The following is an 18,749-nucleotide window of genomic DNA, read 5'->3' on the forward strand; positions in this document are numbered from 1 at the left end:
GGTTGTGAAGATTATATAAGATTGTATGGCAAAGTGTTTTGTAAAGTCCAAAGTTAATATTAGTGACTTGTTGCTCCTACTCCTAAGAGAAAAATCTCAAGATGTAAAAATGTCTTCAGGTACTATTTTATGTGAAAGAGAAATAGAATTTTATTTTTATTGAGGTAAATTTCACATAACATTCACTATTTTAACCATTTTAAATGTATAATTCAGCGGCTTTTAGTACATCCACGGTATTATGCAACTATTGCCACTGTCTAGCTCCAGAACATTTTCATTGCCCCAAGAAGAAAGCTCATACCCAGTAAGCAATCACTCCCGATTTCCTCCTTCTGCCAGATCCTGGCAAACCACCAAGCTGCTGTTTATTTGCCTATACTGGATATTCCTATAAATGGAATCATACAACATGTAGCCCTTTGTGTCAGGCTTCTTTAGCATAGCATAATGTTTTCAAGGGTCATCCATGTTGCAGTATCCATCAGTACGTCATTTCTTTTTATGGTTGGATAATATTTCATTCTGTGGATAGTCTACATTTTGTTTATCCATTCATCCGTTGATGGACATTTATACTGTTTCCACTTTTTGGCTATTGTGAATAGCACTGCTATGAACATTCATTATAAGTGTTTATTTGAACACCTGTTTTCAATTCTTTGGGTATACCCAGGAGTAGAATTGCCAGGTCATATAGTAACTCTATGTTTAACTTTTTGAGGAACTCCTGAACTGTTTTCCACAGTAGCTGCACCATTTTACATTCCAGCCCACAATATATTTGGGTTCCAGTTTCTCCATGTTCTCACTAACACTTATTTTTCTCTTTCTCTTTTCTTTTTCTATTATAGCCACCCCAGTGGGCATGAAGTTGTATCTCATTGTGGTTTTGATTTGTGTTTCCCTAATGACTAATGATGTGGAACATCTTTTGATGTTTTTATTGGCCATTTGTATATCTTCCGTGGAGAAATGTCTATTCAAGTTCTTTGCCCATTTTTCAATTGGGTTTTTTGTCTTTTTATTGTTGAATTGTATGAGTTCTTTATATATTCTGGATACTAGACCATTATCAGATTTATGATTTGCAAATATTTTCTTCCATTCTTTGGGTTGACTTTCACTTTTTTGATAGTGTCTTTTTTTTTTTTTTTAAGATTTTATTTATTTATTTTTTCCCCCCAAAGCCCCAGTAGATAGTTGTGTGTCACAGCTGCACATCCTTCTAGTTGCTGTATGTGGGACGCGGCCTCAGCATGGCCAGAGAAGCAGCACGTTGGTGCGAGCCCGGGATCCGAACCCGGGTCGCCAGCAGTGGAGCGCGCTCACTTAACCACCAAGCCACGGGGCCGGCCCAGATAGTGTCTTTTGATGCATAAACATTTTTAAAGTTTGATGGAGTTCAATTTTATCTATTTTTTCTTTTGTTGCTTGTGCTTTTAGTGTCATATCTAAGAATCCATTGCCAAATTCAAGATCATAAAGATTTACCCTTAGGTTTTCTTTGAAGAGTTTTATACTTTTAGCTCTTACATTTAGGTCTTTGGTCTATTTTGAGTTAATTTTTTGTAAATGGTGTGAGGTAAGGGTCTAACATCATTTTTTTGCATGTGGATATCTAGTTGTCCTGGCACTGTTTGTTGAAGAGACTTCTTTGTCCATTGAATGATCTTGACACCGTTGTCAAAAATCATTTGACCATAGATGCATGTGTTTATTTTTGTACTCTCAATTCTATTCCATTGATCTGCATGTCTATCCTTATGTGAGGACCACACTTTTGATTACTGTAGCAGTACAGTAAGTTCTGAGATTGGGAGGCGTAAGTACTCCAAATTTGTTCTTTTTCAAGATTATTTTGGCAATTCTGGATCCCTTGCAATTTCTTATTAATTTTAAGATCAGCATTTCCATTCTGAAAAAAAAAACAATGGGGATTTTGATAAGGATTGCATTGAATCGATAGATCGTTTTTGGGAGTATTGCCATCTTAACAATATTAATCTTCCCATTCATGAACACACACATATTGTCTTTTCATTTATTTAAGTCTTTAGTTTCTTTCGTTAATGTTTTATAGTTTCCAGTGTATAAGTCTTGCACCTCCTTGGTTCAATTTATTCCAAAGTATTTTATTCTTTTTGATGCCATGCTATTGGCATTGGATGCTAATGGAATTGTTTTCTTAATTTCTTTTGTGGATTGTTCATTGTTAATGTATAAAAACACAATTGATTTTTGCTTGTTGATTTTGTATCTTGCAACTTTGCTGAATTTACTTATTAACTCGAATAGTTTTTTTGTGGATACTTTTAGGATTTTCTATATATAAGATCATGTCATCTGTTTTACTTCTTTTCCAATTGGATGCCTTTTATTTCCTTTTTTTGCCTAATTGCTCTGGCTAGAACTTCCAGTACAATGTTGAATGGTAGTATGAAGTGGACGTCCTTGTCTTTTTCAGGAAAAAGGGGTAAAACTCACAGTCTTTCGTTTTTATGTATGATATTAGCGTATGATATTAGAGTATTTCATAAATGCTCTTTATCATGTTGAGGAAGTTTTCTTCTATTCCTAGTTTGTTGAGTGTTTTTATCATGAATGGGTATTGGATTTCTTAAATGCATTTTGTACATCAGTTGAGATGATCATGCAGTACATTCCTGGGATAAATCCTACTTGGTCATGGGTGTAGTCCTTTTAATATGCTGCTGGATTTGGTTGGCTAGTATTTTGTTGAGGATTTTTGTGTCTATATTCATAAGGGATATTGGTCTGTCGTTTTCTTGTCGTGTGTTTGTCTTGCTTTGATATCAGGGTAATCCTAGCCTCATAGAATGAGTTAAGAAATGTTACCTTCCTTTTTATTTTTTGAAAAACAGAATTTTGGTATAGTATAAAAGGCCTTGAAGGTGGGAATCAGGTGATCTAAGATCTATGTCTAGCACTGCTGCTGATTAGCAATGTTTATCGTTAGTGCCATTAGTGGATTCCAGCTCCTAGTGACCCCGTGTACAGCAGAGCTGAACCCTGCCTGGTCTTTTTGTGCCATCCTCTCCCCTTGCGATGCTATATCAGACAGTGCTCCACTGCTATTCATAGGGTTTTCATGGCCAGTTTTTTTTTGGAATTAGGTGGCCGGTCGTTCTTCCTAGTCTGTCTTAGTCTGGAAGCTCTGCTGAAACTGTCCATCATGGGTGACCCTGCTGGTATTTGAAATACTGGTGGCATAGCTTTCAGCATCACAGCCACCACAGTATGAAAACTGACAGGCAGGTGATATGGTTCCCTTAGTGGGAAACGAACCTGGGCATCGGCAGTAAGAATGCTGAATCTTAACCACTGGGCCATCAGGGCCAGCAATTAGCAATATACTTTAGTCAAATTACTTGCTCCCTCTTAGCGTCTTTCCTCATCGTCACGTGTCATCTTTAAAGTGAGGGTTGGGCCGGCCCCATGGCTTAGCGGTTAAGTTCGAGCGCTCCGCTGCTGGTGGTCCGGGTTCGGGTCCTGGGCGCGCACCGACTCACTGCTTCTCCGGCCATGCTGAGGCCGCGTCCCACATACAGCAACTAGAAGGACATGCAGCTATGACATACAACTATCTACTGGGGTTTTGGGGGAAAAATAAATAAAATTATTAAAAAAAAAAAAAGCGACATGGATGTTTTAAAAAAAATAAAATAAATAAAGTGAGGGTTTAAGACTAGATGATTGCTAAAATCTCTTCAAGCTTTAAAATACTTTTTCATGATTGTTATTGTATGTAACTCCAAAGGCCCAAATTAAAGCTAAGGAATGAGTTTTAAGAATGTAGATTTCTGGGGCAGCCCAGTGGCGTGGTGGTTAAGCATGTGCTCCTGCTTCAGCAGCCCGGAGTTCACGGACTCGGATCCTGATCCCGGGTGCAGACCTACACACCGCTCATCAAGCCATGCTGTGGTAGCATCCCACATACAAAATAGAGGAGGATTGGCATAGATGTTAGCTCAGGGACAGTCTTCCTCAAACAAAAAGAGGAAGATTGGCAGCAGATGTTAGTTCAGGGCCAATCTTCCTCACCAAAAAAAAAAAAAAGAAAGAAAAAGAAAAAGAATGCAGATTTCAGCTAAGTATTATTATAAAGAAATTTTCAACAGAGCTGTTCCACAGTGGAATGAATTGTCTTATAAGGGAATGATCTTCCCATCATAAGCTATGTTTAGCTAGGACTAGACCACCCCCTGTGAGGAATGTTGTGAGGAGATTTTTGTGATTTTTATGGAATGGTTGATTGGACTTCTTCTAAGTCCTCCCTCTCAGCCCTTAAATCTGTATCATATTGAATTACCAAGAGAGGTGAAGGCTTGTCTTGTTCTTAGAGGACTAGAGACAGAGGATGAAGTTTTGTTTTATTTTTATTTTGCTTTTTGATTACAAATGTTATACATGTTCTTTATAAAAGATTCAAACAATATGTATGTGACAGAAATCAAAAGTGCCCAAAGAGAACCACTATTAACAAATTGTCGCACTTAGCTTTTTTCTATGCATATATTAATATTTATAAATTTTTAGATATTTATGACATCCATTAGGTTTTGCAACATTTTCCACCTAATGATATCTTTCAAATATCTATCTATATTAGTATGTATGTCATCCTCTTAAACTAATAACTGCATGCTGTTCTTTTTTGGTTGGCGGGGGAAGATTTAGCCCTGAGCTAACATCTGTTGCCAATCCTTCTCTTTTTGCTGAGGAAGATTGGCCCTGGGCCAACATCTGTGCCCATCTTCCTCTACTTTATGTGTGGGACGCCTGCCACAGCATGGCTTGGTAAGCGGTGTGTAGGTCCGCGCCTGGGATCTGGGAACCCCGGGCCACTGAAGCGGAGCACGTGAACTTAACCACTATGCCACTGGTCTGGCCCCTGCATGGTATTCTTTTAAGTAGATTAAAAAAAAAAATTTAGGGGCTTTGGGGGGAAAAAATAAAATAAATAAAATCTTTAAAAAAAAAAAAATTTAACTTACCTCTATTGATAGACACATGTTAATTAACAGTTTATCACAGCTACAAGCAATGATTAAGTAAACTTCTTGCATATATAATTTGCATAGCTGGACAAGCATTTCTGTAGACTGTGTTTCTAGAAATGGAATTGCCTAGTCAAAAGGTATACATGTCTTTATTATTAATGGATCTTGTCAAATTGCCCTCCAAAAAAGTTATAGCAGTTTACAGTCCCACCAACAAAGGTTAACAGTGCTATTACCCAGTGTTAAAGAGAGTATAGAGAATCATCAGTATTTTTAATCTTGTCAGTCTAATAGGGTGAAAATATCTCATTTATTAAGTATTTCTTTAATTATTAGTGAGGTTGAGCATATTTTCACGCTTACTTGTCATTTGGTTTCGTCTGTCAGTTGTTCGTATTGTTGACTAGTTTTTATATTTGACATTTCAATTTTTATTAAGGTAATATGTATCATACTTTTAAAAGTCAAGTAGTTCTGCAAGACTTAAAAAGCAGAACCCATCAGACCTCTGACCAACTCTCTCCATCCCTGATTGTTACTTCAGTGGCAACAACTTTTAACTTTTTTAGTTGTTTTCTGATACATCTGTATTTTTTAGTAACATTGTGTGTGTGTGTATAATTTTACTTTTAAATATTACGTATTGACTTCCTACTGTGGAAGGTGATAATTATCTTATACCATTTACTCCACAAACATGCTTTTTCTCCTCTCAATTTTTAATTAAATATTCACTATTTACATTATTATGACATGTAAATATTATTCACAGCTGAGCCATGTGGTATATTTGTTCTTATTGATTCATAAGAGCTTAGGATTCTTTGATTTATAAGAACTCTTTATATATTAGGAATAAGCCTTTTGGCATATATGCTGCAGGTATCTTTCCCCAGTTTGACATCTGATTTTATTTATAGAATTGGTACAGAAATCTTTATAGACTAGATTTATGAACTATCCTGTGGGATGAGGATTTTGTTATTTGCTCTCCTGTTTGAATGGCCCATCTTTTTATTCCTGGTTTTCCATCCTGATGCATCTAAATTTCTTCTCCCTTACTTTAGGTACTAGCTGTAGCCACCAGTTTTACAATTCTTGGGGTACTTGTCCTCAAATCTACTCTAGGTTAAAGGTGGATTCCGGGGAGGAGAAGCAGAGCAGAAACATAATTGGGACATTGCCAAGGTATAAACTTCGCTATTACATAAACATAATACCATTTATTGAGTACTTTATAATGTGCCAAGTATTTTGCTGTGAGGTGGATAGGATTGTTTTTGTCATTGTATGGATCAAGAAACTGAGGCTCAAAGAGGTTAACTGAGCCCCACTCAACCAATGATTAGCAGAGTCAGGTTTCACACCCAACTGACTCCCATGCTTTTCCCCACTCTTCCATGATGTCTGTTTATTTGTTTAATCAGCAGATATTTTTTGATCCTTTATAGCCCTGTGCTGGGGCTGTGCTCAATCAATGTTTGCTTCATGGAGAAACCACTTTGAAAAGCAGTTTGTAAAACTGAATATGCAAATTCCCTGTGATCTAGGAGTTTAATTCCTAGATATATGCCAAGAGAAAATTGTGCACATGTGTCCTAGGAGGAATTCTCATAGCAGCACTATTGCTATTTGTAATAGCAAAAACTTGAAAATGAGCCAATTCAGAGATATAGGTGAATGGATAAGTTGTGATATATTCGCACAATGGAATATTGTATAACATAGAATAATGCATATAAAATAACACAAAAAATAATCAACTACAGTTATAAATAATGGTAAGGCTGAATCTTAGCAATATTGAGTGAAAAGAGTCCCACTTATAACCTGATACTTTTTATAGAGAGCTAAAAACAATGAAAACTAAACAGTATGTTTTAAAAATATATATATGTGTGTGATAAGGCCATATTTTAAGTAGCAAGTGAATGATAAAATCCAGAATCAAGATAGTGCTGATGTTGGATGGAAGACTGGAGGTTAGGATAGACAAGAGCACATAGCTAAAAGTAATTTTAGGTGTTCCAGTTCTTATGTTGGGTGGTAAGTTCAATATTTATCATATTATTTAAAAATAATTAACTTAAAAAGAAAAGAAATCCTCTCACATGCTTGAGCATGGATGAACCTTCAGGACATTATACTAAGTGAAATAAGCCAGTCAGAAAATGACAAATACTTATATCTGTCTTTCACTTATATGAGGTACCTAGAGTAGTCAGATTTGTAGAGACAGAAAGTAGAATGGTAGTTGCTAGGGGCTGGGGGAGAGACAGACATGGGGAATTGTTAATAGGTGTAGAGTTTCAGTTTTGCAAGATGAAAATGTTCTGGAGATCTGTTGCACAACAGTGTGAATATACTTAACACTACTGAAGTGTACACTTAAAAATGGTTGAGAGGCCTGGCCTGGTGGCGCAAGCGGTTAAGTGCGCGCGCTCCGCTGCAGCAGCCCAGGGTTCACCAGTTCGGATCCCCGGCACGCACTGACACACTGCTTGTTAAGCCATGCTGTGGCGGCATCCCATATAAAGTAGAGGAAGATGGGCATGGATGTTACCCCAGGGCCAGTCTTCCTCAGCAAAAAAGAGGAGGATTGGCATTGGATGTTAGCTCAGGGCTGGTCTTCCTCACAAAAAAAAAAAAAAATGGTTAAGATGGTAAATTTTATGTTAGGTGTTTTTTTGCCACAATTAAAAATAATTTAAAAATTTAAAACAAAAGTGATCCGGGCTGGCCCCGTGGGTTAGTGGTTAAGTGCATGCGCTCCACTACTGGTGGCCCGGGTTCGGATCCAGGGCACGCACCGACGCACCGCTTCTCTGGCCATGCTGAGGCCATGTCCCACATACAGCAACTAGAAGGATGTGCAACTATGACATACAACTATCTACTGGGGCTTTGGGGAAAAAAAAAAAGGAGGAGGATTGGCAATAGATGTTAGCTCAGAGCCGGTCTCCCTCAGCAAAAAAAAAGAGGAGGATTAGCATGGATGTTAGCTCAGGGCTGATCTTCCTCACAAAAAAAAAATAAAACAAAAGTGGTCCATATGTGGACTAATGATGAGAATATTCATTACCAAAGATTCTGATTAATTAATTTTTTTCCTTTACCTGCAGTTCAAAATCAAAAGGCAAGAAAGAAAGCAGCTCGCAAGACAGAGACTTACCTTACCGGATATTAAGACATACCATTAAGAATAGACAAATAGACCAATGGAACAGAGTGAAGATCTCAGAGACAGATCCATGTATATTGGGAACTTAATATACAATAAAGGGCTAACCACCAATCAATGAAGAAAATATTCATTGTTAAGTAGATTGTGCTGAGAAAACTGGCTCACCATGTGGAGCCAAACTAAATTTCTATGTAACACTGCATACAAGGGGGACTCAAGATAGATTAAAGACCAAATTATCAAAGGCAAATTATGAAGTTAATAAAAAATATGTAGAAAAATAAGATAAAGATTTGATAAATTTGATTATATTAAGGATGTTTGTTCTATAAAGGATACCGTAGGCAAAGTTAACTGATAATAGAATGGGAGATTAGTAATGATTAAAACTGACACGAGGGCTGGCCCTGTGGCTTAGCGGTTGAGTGCAGGCGCTCCGCTGCTGGCGGCTGGGGTTCGGATCCCGAGCGCGCACCGATGCACCGCTTCTTTGGCCGTGCTGAGGCCGCGTCCCACATACAGCAACTAGAACGATGTGCAGCTATGACATACAACTATCTACTGGGGCGTTGGGGGAAAAAGAAGGAGGAGGATTGGCAGTGGATATTGGCTCAGAGCCAGTCTTCTCAGCAAAAAGAGGAGGATTAGCATGGATGTTAGCTTAGGGCTGATCTTCGTCACACACACACAAAAAAACAAAAACAAAAAAACAAACAAAAAAACTGACACGAGGTTAATATCTAGATTATACAGAGGAAGTCCTACAAATCAACAAGTAAAAGACAGCAACTCCAATAGAATAATGGGTAATGGATATGAACAGGCAATTTATAGGAGAGGAAATCCAAAAGTCCATCAGGCAGAAGAGATGCTCAGAGTCATTAGTAATTAGAGAAATGTACATTCAAACAGCAGTGAGATATCACTTCACACCTGTTAGATTGGCTAGAAACTAGGAAGCTGGATATTGCCAAGTATTGCCAGGGCTCAGAGGCTATAGGAACCTTTGTTCCTTCTTTGTGGATAGGAAGACTGGTGCAGGCATTGTGAAGAGCAGCATGGCGCTATGCAGCCAGATGGAATATACACATACCCTGTGATGTATCCTAAGGGGACATGTGAGAGGGTGTTCATGTAAGTGTTAGTTGTGGCTGTTAATTGAGGAGTTGGAGGCGATCTGGATATCTGTCTCTGAATAAACAGGTAAAATGTGGTGGACGTGTATCAGTTAAAGGCAACACATTAGGTGTACCCATAATAACTTGTGGACCTTAAAAGCATAGTACTGAAATAGAAAAAAGTAACAAACAGAAAGATACAGTGTCATTTAATAAATCAAAAATACATGCACACAAAAAATACAGTTTGTAAGAACAGATACAAACAAAAATGTACATATTAAACACATTAGAATGTCTTAGGGTGAGGAATGAGATTAAAAAAGAATCAAAACAAAACAGCTCCCCAGAGGATGTTGTGTAAAGGAAAGGCCCTGGCATTGTTATTGAGTAGTAGAAACTAGAACTGAGATTAGCTGTCAGAGCTTTCAAAAAAATGCTTCTGATGGCATGCCAGGAAATGATGGGATTAATCGATAAGGCTCCATTTCTCTCACACTGAAAGACATTTTCTTTGCTTCACTATTGCCTTTCAGTGGCCATGACCACTGGGTGGAAAAATACTAGCTCTGTTCTCCTAGACCAGGTTTCCCAGTAGGGAGACTGTTAACATTCTGGGCCAGATAACTTTTTATTTTTGTGAGGGGCTGTCCTGTGCATTGTAGGATGGTTAGCAACATTCCTGGCCTCTACCCACTAGATGCCAGTAGCACACGTCCCCAAATTGTGATAACCAAAAATGTCTCCAGATATTGCCAAATGTCCTCTGGGGAGCAAATTCACCACTGATGAGAAACACTGTCCTAGACTCTAGGACCTAGAGCAACATGGTGTTGCAGCCATGAGACTGATGATGAGCAAGTGTGCCAGCCTACTGGTTTCACTATGAAAAGTATGAAACTTCTCTCTCTAACTTGGGGGCTCAAGTCCAACCTTCACCTTAAAAGAAGAGAAACTGTCTAAATTAACTGCTATTGGGAGCAAGAGATGCTACTGTTTTCTGTATCTAAATTTCAGGTATTATTCTTTTCAAGAACAGCAACAATGGTAATACCTTAAACTGCTTATAGTTTCAATTTGTTGATGTTTAAAAAATACTTTTCTCATCTGCTATCTCGTTGGAACCTCACAACAGCTTTATATGATAGGGTAGGGATTTATCCCCATTTTTCAGATTAGTAAACCAGGGGTGCAGAATCCTGAAGAGATTTGCTGGAGCACGTGACCATTAAATTGGAGAGTTGGCCATACAACCCAAATCTGATTCTTGGTTAAGTGCTCTTCCCATAGAGCACTCAGCCATTTTTTGAGATTTCTGAAAAGCTTCAGGAAATTGTCAGTTTCTGCCATGGTCATTTCTGTTTTAACCCCCCGATTTTCCTTCAGGTATTTCGGGTATTTTCACAACCCCCCGCCCCCACTTTACTCTTCATCATCTTGCCTCCTCGGCATTTCCAGAGTTTCCCCACAAACTCAGTGAATGGTGCTAGGGAGGCAGGACTTGGGAGACAGAAGATCTGGACTGGAAACCTATCCCAGGCCAAACTTGCTTTTTGGCCTCTCTGTAGCTCAGTTTTCATCATCTATCCAGAGAGTCTAATATTACTCACCCCTTAGCTCCCTCAGGGATGTGAGGGGAAGGAATATGTTTATGCCTGGAAAAGTATCTATCCTATTTTTAAAGATCTCCAAGGAGAAGCTTTCATCATCTCTGTCTGTTACCAAATATAAAATCTTTTCAAACTCCTAACCCCTGAATTGCTATCCCTCCTGGAATGGATGAGTGGCAAAATCTCCTACCTGGAAATCTTTAAACTACTATAGATTTTTCTCAGACTGAGACATTAAGAGGGTTACTAGAATGTGACTAGAGAATGCTGACTAAGATGGTAAAGGGTTGTAATCCACTTTCCGAGAAAGAAAAACTTTTCTCCTGGGAATACAACAACAACTTCTAAGTGTGATGTATACATCAGCCTCCTCTGAGCCTTGCCTACCTCTTTAGGCTCATTTCTCACACCTCCTTCAAATACTAGTTGTACTCTTTCAAGGGTACCATGTTCCCTGATCCTGGAGCACTCATCGTGATGGCTTTCTCCACCTGCACCTACTAGGCCATCAGAACAGAGATCAAAGGTGCTTTCTTCAGGAAACCTTCCTTGGTTCCCCCTCCTTGAGTGAGGCATCTCTCCTCTGTACTTTCTTGGCCACCAGGGCTTACTCCATTGTAGCACTTATCATACTGCGTTATAGTTGCCTTTTTCTTCTCAGTAGACTTAAGTTCTTGAGGAGGTTTTGTTTTTTATCTCTGAATTCCCCACTTCTTAATGTGGTGTTCAGTAGATGTTTGTTAAATGACTGCCTGACTGGCTCTTTTGCCTAGAGAGAAGACTTGGGAAGAAGACATAATCCTAGGTATTAGGATAGTAGTCACAAGAAACGGGGAGTAAATTTACTGTGCCTCTCTGGAGGACAAGAGTTGGACCCCGAGGCAGAAGGAACACAAAGGGAGATTTTTCAGATCGACATCAGGGAAGAACTGTCTAGCCCATCTATTAGCAAGTGAATAGCCTGCCTCGTGTGGTATGGATGAGCATTTGCCAGGGGTGTGGTAGGAGGGAATTGCCAATCAAGTTTCTTGCCTGTAGAGTATTCTAGCAATGTGTGTGGAGTCTACCAGGTCACAGAAACTACACTGTATGTATCTGCTTCCTGGGCCTCTGACTGACCTTCAGATAACTGACGGTAGCAGCCATGCCTTCCTATAGTCTTCTCTGGGCCTCATATCCCAGTGCCTTCAGTTGTTTCTTATGTGATTTGGTTTCCAAACCTGTTGTAATCCTGGCTGCTCCCTTATGGGCGTGCTTGTTCATCAGGATTCTTTATACAGTGTGGTCTCAAGACCTGATTCTAGGGCCTCAAGGATGCTTTGACAGAGCAGAGAACAGCAGAGCTGCTACCTCCTTCATTCTGGGTATATTTCTAGTGAAGCAACCTCAAGTTGCTGTGGCAGTGGCCCTGTTGGCATATATTCCCTGAGGATTGGTGGTCAGCTGAAACCCCTAGGTCTGTTTCACATGAGCTGCTCTTAAGTCACTCCTCCCCCATCTATACTTGAGTAGATGGTTAGGTTTCATCATATGGTTTTGGTTCTTCATTTCAGCTTATTAGCTTATAGAATGTTAGAGCTAGAACTCTAGGAACAAGCTTTATTTTGGATCTTGCTTCTTCTGTTTTCCGTGTTCACTGCCTCGACCCTCTCCCCCAGCTTTGTGATATCCACAATTTGGTAAGCAGATCCTTTGTATTTTCATCCAGATCATTCATGAAAATATTGACCAGAGCTGTGGAGCTTGTCCCAGACACCTCCCTCCAGTTGACCTCTTTCCATTTATCACCATTTTTTTCAAGCTGATTGTTCTATTAGCTGTCTCTTACTTTGTTCTAGTACCTGGACTTATAGTATTCATTTCATCCTCAGTGTTCCTTTTCAGCCAAGCGTGGTGGGTGATCCCTGCTCCACAAGATAGGGAGATACAGAAGTGATGAGAATCCTGAAAATCAGAAGTGCCAAGCATCAGCAGACTGACAAGGCAGCTGGTGCCCAGAGAAAGATGTGATCTGGGGACTCTTTTCTGTTTCGTGAGTTATAGTTTCTGAGATAAAAGAAACCGAGAGGTTGTCTTGTCCACCTTCATATGAATTAGAAATAATTATCAAGTGTTAATTCCATCTCTACTAAGACACCTTCCAGTGATGGTAGGCTCTCAATTAAAAAAAAGACAGTCCATTTAAATATGGGCAAAGTCTTACCGATAGCATCTAGTATCGTCATCTCAACTGTGTAGCCTCATGGGGAGAGAAGTGGGATATTGCTGTTTTTACCTTCCAGATGGGAGAAGCTGGGATTGTCCCTCAGTAAAGGTTTGCTGAATGAATCAGTGAGTTGGTTCCAGGCTAGTCTTCACTTCAACTTTGTATTTGCAGATTTAGGGAAAGAAGGATGAACCTTTCTCTTTCCCCTCCGCCTGGCCAAATCCAGGCCTCCTCTAGAACTGGCGGGAGCTCTGCCTCTTCCAGGCAATCTTCCCTGACAGCTCCTGCCCACACAGCTACGTCCCTCCTCTGAACTCTAGTGTCACTACTTGATGCTTTGCATGGCTGCCCAATTCATGCATTTGTCTCATCATCCCAAATCTTGGAAGAGAAATTAGAGCCAAGGCTTCCCATTATTTTGTGCCTTCCACAGCATCAGGCCCAAGTACTGAGCAAACTACTGAACCAAACGTGTCTGCATAAAGTGTTGCCGCCAGGTGGCACCAGAGTCCCCGTCTTTGTTCTGAGAATCTTGCGTAGCTTTCAGCCATTTATTGCCAAGCCTGCCATTAAATATGCCTTCTTTAATGAAGAAGCTTCAACTTATTTATTGAGCAAAATGCCAATGAATTCTATAGTAGAAACAAATAAATAAATTAACCAGGCATTTTTCACATTGTAGACTATTCTGTTCACTCTGCCCCTCTGCCCTGACCCCTTGTCAGGCACTGGGCTCTGATCCCAGCAGCTGCTTTCTAGGCCCTGAGCAGAATCTGGCTTTCAAGCTTCCCTAGTGGAGAGTGCCTAGATACCTGAAAGTTGCCTCAAATCCTTGGTTTGTGTTTTTAGATCATTTATTTTTCCTGGAAAGGAAATTAAACATTATAAAGAAATTACTGTAACCCTACCATTTTTAATATGTTGATTATTTTGGTTGCCTCATTGCTGTCTTTGCTCCCTTATGTATGTGACTCTATGCAGTTTTGACCATGTGAAGCCATAATAAGAACTTTATATACATTACTTCCATTTACATTTTCTTTTTCTTTTTTTTTTTTTTTGTGAGGAAGATCAGCCCTGAGCTAACATCCATGCTAATCCTCCTCTTTTTGCTGAGGAAGACCGGCTCTGAGCTAACATCTATTGCCAATTCTCCTCCTTTTTTTTTTTTTTTTTTCCCCAAAGCCCCAGTAGATAGTTGTATGTCATAGTTGCACATCCTTCTAGTTGCTGTATGTGGGACACGGCCTCAGCATGGCCGGAGAAGCAGTGCGTCGGTGCGCGCCTGGGATCTGAACCTGGGCCACGAGTAGCGGAGTGCGCACACTTAACCGCTAAGCCACGGGGCCAGCCCTCATTACTTCCATTTAAATATAAGAGCTGTTATATATATTTTGGTGAGGAAGATTGGCCCTGAGGTAACATCTGTTGCCAATCTTCCTCTTTTTGCTTGAGGAAGATTGGCCCTGAGCTAATATATATGCCAGTCTTCTTCTATCTTGCATATGGGATGCCACCACAGCATGGCTTGATGAGCGGTGTGCAAGTTTGCACCCGGGATCTGAACCTGCAAACCCTGGGCCGCCGAAGTGAAGCGTGTGAACCTAACCGCTACGCCACCGGGCCGGCCCTAAGAGCTATTATATTGAATGCTTACGTTATATTTATGACATTATTTATATTGAATGCTTACCTTATTAGGCACTGTTTTAAGAGCTTTCCTTGCATTAACTCACTTAACCCGTGCAACCTTATGAGAGTAGATATTGGTAACCCCATTTTACAGTTCAGAAAACTGAGGCTTATCACAGTTAAGTGATTGCCTTAGATGGCATAGTAAATAGCTATATTGGGATTCATATCTAGATCTCTTTAATTCTAAAATCTCTGGTCATTTCACTGTATTATATCATTCTACTTTGTTCGTTTGTTCTGTAATGATTTCTATTTGGACTTCTGGAAAGGGTCTGAAGATTAATAGAATCATTAAGGGTTTGATTTATGTTTTTCTGCTGCTGCTAGACTGTTGCTAGGCCTTGAGGACAGGGACTAGAAGTCAGATTTATGTCTGCATTCTTCTTCCCATTAAATGCAAAGTAAATACTTGATGCTGCCTCCTCTTCCAGGAATTCTGACATACAAGGCTGCTTAACAGAACCTTAGCATATTAGAACTTGAAGGGGTTTGAAAAATCAAGTCAAACCCTTCCTTCAAGGAGGAAAGACCTCCTTAGGGTGACCCAGTGAGTTGGAGGCAGAACAGAGCTAGAACCCAGGTCTTCTGGGCTTCTACTGGGCCATCTGGTTTCAAAGAGCCTAATCCTGTCCCCAAGTTCCTTCCCTCCTTTCCTTTCCTCTCGCCTCTTTTTTCATGATGTGAGTTGAGTAGCTCTACACCCTTAAAGTTTGAAGTCTGAAAGTTATAAAACAAGGCAAGATTTTTCATTCCTTTTGCACTGACGTGTACACTTACTCCTGACTATGTCTTTGTTCAACCCAGAGTAGAATCCAGGTCCTTTGCTTCTCACCAAACGCAAAATGTGCAGAGCTGCAGCTCACATAGAGAAGAGTGTCTTCACTAGAGTCCCCCTCAGAACAGGCTAGATGATTGGTGGGAGTGGGAAAGAGGCTCTTAGAGCAGCTGATTGGTTTTTTTGTGTGTGTGTGAGGAGGACTAGCCCTGAGCTAACATCCATGCCCATCTTCCTCCATTTTATATGGGACGCCGCCACAGCATGGCTTGACAAGCGATGCGTTTGTGCACGCCCAGGATCTGAACCTGCGAACGCCGGGCCACCAGAGTGGAGCACGCGCACTTAACCGCTGCGCTACCAGCCGGCCCGGCAGCTGACTGTTTTTATGCAACAGGCAAGTTTTTGGAAAAGCTGGAAGGAGACCAGGAATTCCTGTTCTTTCTCAGAGAGGACAATTGTGGCCAGACCATGTGATTTGATTCTTCTCTAGTCTCTGGGCCTACTGTTTGTAAACATCCCGGGGGCCTGTTAAAGCAAACAATGTGAAGGCTAAAGACCCTGTAGCCCTTCTTTCCACATCCCGTCTCCAGCTACCCCTTTTAGTATTGTGATTCTGGTTGCCTTATCCCCTAGTTTAAATAATCTGTAGTTGTTTGTTGTGTCTTTTCGTGGTCTCCTCCCAATATCTCCTAGAATGTCACCTGGAGTGTTATTTGAGTAGCCCTTTGTTAGCACATCCTAGTGCTTCCACACTTTTTATGTAACTCCAGAATATTTTGGATTGCTTCCTTCAGAGAGTCAGTGGTGTTCCTGCACAGAATTGATGCTGAGGCTGCGTTGTTCACTGACCAGCAGCCAGCACCAGTGGGCACACAGAACTGGAAGCTCTAAAGCAAAGTGCTCTGCCCACCATTCTTTTCTCACTGTCTCTCTTATTATTTGTATGTAAAGTAACACTAAAAAAACTAACACTTTTTCTTGCCATAGGGCAGTCTATACGAGAGTAGTAGCTATAGACAACTAAACACTAAAAAGATGCTCCATGCTGCATTATCCAGTATGGTACTACCAGTCCCACGTGGCTGTTGAGCACTTGAAATGTGACTAGTATCTTTTGAGATATACTATAAATATAAAATACACATCAGATTCCAAAGCTTTAATACAAAAAAATAATTTTAATATTGAGTAAATGTTAAAATGATATTATTTTGGATATGTTGGGTTAAGTAAAATATATTATTAAAATTAATATCATCTGTTTTTTTTTTTAACCTAGCTACTAGAAAACTTAAAATTACATATATGACTCACATTATTTTTTGATTGGTCAGCACTGGTCTAGAAATTCCCAAGAGTGAATACTTTCTCAAAAGTTTTCTATGCTATGGAACTTCAGGAAACTAGCTGCCATTTTCTTCTCCATAGCTACCTTCCCCTTTTTTTAAAATGTTCTCTCATTTCATTTGATGACATCAGCAAGAAAGCCTCCATTGAGCTAATTATCTTTTTTTACACCTGTTACTCACCTGAGAAGAGTGACATCTAGTGAAAGCTGGGTGGTTGAGGGAGGGAGTTAGGAGGCACTGGGAGCAGAAGACTGGTGATTAGTCCACACTTCTGACTTCGAATTGTGTTATAATTTGGACCTCTTCAACTAACAAGTCTGAGGTAAAGATCTAAAAGAGGAGAAAGTAAAGTAGGCATTCTTTAAAACAGAAATGTGCCTCCCTCTTAGGGGTCTAGTCTTGCTTTCCTCTCATTTATCTGAATTTATTGAGGATCTGTCATGTGCCGGTTTTCTAGCACAGAGGAAACAGATGAATACAGCCTAGTCCCTGCTCTCAAGGAGTTTACATTGGGGTGGAGGATGAATTTGAATCCAGCCTCATACTCTAGATAAGCACTAGAAAGATGGTAGGAAAGAAAATGCTTTTGGAGCCCTAGAAACTCATGACTCATTCTGCCTGGAAAGGAGGCTGAAGGCTTCCTGTGTTTTGGATGTGATACCATCAGGTAGAAAGGCAGGTGGGAAGGATGTTTTAGCTGAGGGGCACAGTCTGACTAGAGGCTGGGGGAGTGGTAGAGGTGACCCTTGAAATGGTAGTTTGGGGTAACATTGTGGGAGATTTGACTGCCTGTCTAAGGATGTTGGATCTTATCCTATATGCAGGGGATCCTTAGAGGGTTTTCTAAGCAGGGAATGACATGTTCAAGACTGTGTTAGATACCACTCCAGTGTTCCTGGGAAGGGTAGATTGGAGGGGGAGACACTGAATGCAGGGAGACTTACCAAAGAGGTTGTTACAGTCAGCCAGGCAAGGAACAACAGAGGCTCAAGTGGGAAGGAAAGAATATATACAATAAACACTTGAGTGAGGGATGAAAGGGAGATGTCAAGCATGGGCTCAGGGGGCTGGCCAGTGGCTCAGCAATTAAGTGCGCGCACTCCACTTCGGCGGCCTGGGGTTCACAGGTTCGGATCCCGGGTGCGCACCGACACACCGTTTGTTATGCCATGCTGTGGCGGCATCCCATATAAAGTAGAGGAAGATGGGCACGATGTTAGCCCAGGGCCAGTCTTCTTCAGGAAAAGAGGAAGATTGGCATTGGATGTTAGCCCAGGGCCAGTCTTCTTCAGAAAAAGAGGAAGATTGGCATTGGATGTTAGCCCAGGGCCAGTCTTCTTCAGAAAAAGAGGAAGATTGGCATTGGATGTTAGCTCAGGGCTGATCTTCCTCACAAAAAAAAAAAAAAGCATGGGCTCAGGTGTATAACTTAGATCATTGGGGGTGCCTTTATCCAAAATTGGAAATGTGGGAGAGGATCAGGCTAAAATGGAACATACAGGATGCACTCTGGACTTGTGGATGGAGCTGCAGAGGGCGCTGCCTAGAGCTGAAGTGCTTGTGTTTGTGTTTCAGATGGTGACCCTCTTTCAGATGTGGGTTGTTCCCCTCTATTTCACAGTGAAGCTGCACTGGTGGAGGTTCCTAGTGATCTGGATCTTGTTCTCTGCTGTCACAGCATTTGTCACCTTCCGAGCCACCCGAAAACCACTAGTACAGACAACGCCAAGGTGAGAGTTGAGGTAGTGGTGATGAGAAGCTAGGTTTCCTGAAGCTGACGGGTTG

The 18,749-nt window shown here is 40.5% G+C and overlaps 1 protein-coding gene across 2 annotated transcripts in view; it reads left to right on the top strand.

Moving 5' to 3' along the window:
* The window catches only part of RNF121 (ring finger protein 121), an 85,888-nt gene that overhangs the window by 46,579 nt on the left and 20,560 nt on the right, over positions 1-18,749 (top strand). Inside the window, exons 4-5 of one of the 2 annotated variants that reach the window (XM_087433385.1) lie at positions 6,153-6,212; positions 18,540-18,694. In XM_087433385.1, coding sequence (XP_087289511.1) covers positions 6,153-6,212; positions 18,540-18,694 — 215 coding nt within the window. The remainder of the gene's footprint in view (positions 1-6,152; positions 6,213-18,539; positions 18,695-18,749) is intronic. The other variant, XM_087433386.1, reaches the window with a different exon arrangement.

This window comes from Ceratotherium simum, chromosome 7 (genome assembly GCF_057802395.1).
Source record: "Ceratotherium simum simum isolate JZ-2026a chromosome 7, ASM5780239v1, whole genome shotgun sequence".
NCBI classification, from domain to species: Eukaryota; Metazoa; Chordata; class Mammalia; order Perissodactyla; family Rhinocerotidae; genus Ceratotherium; species Ceratotherium simum.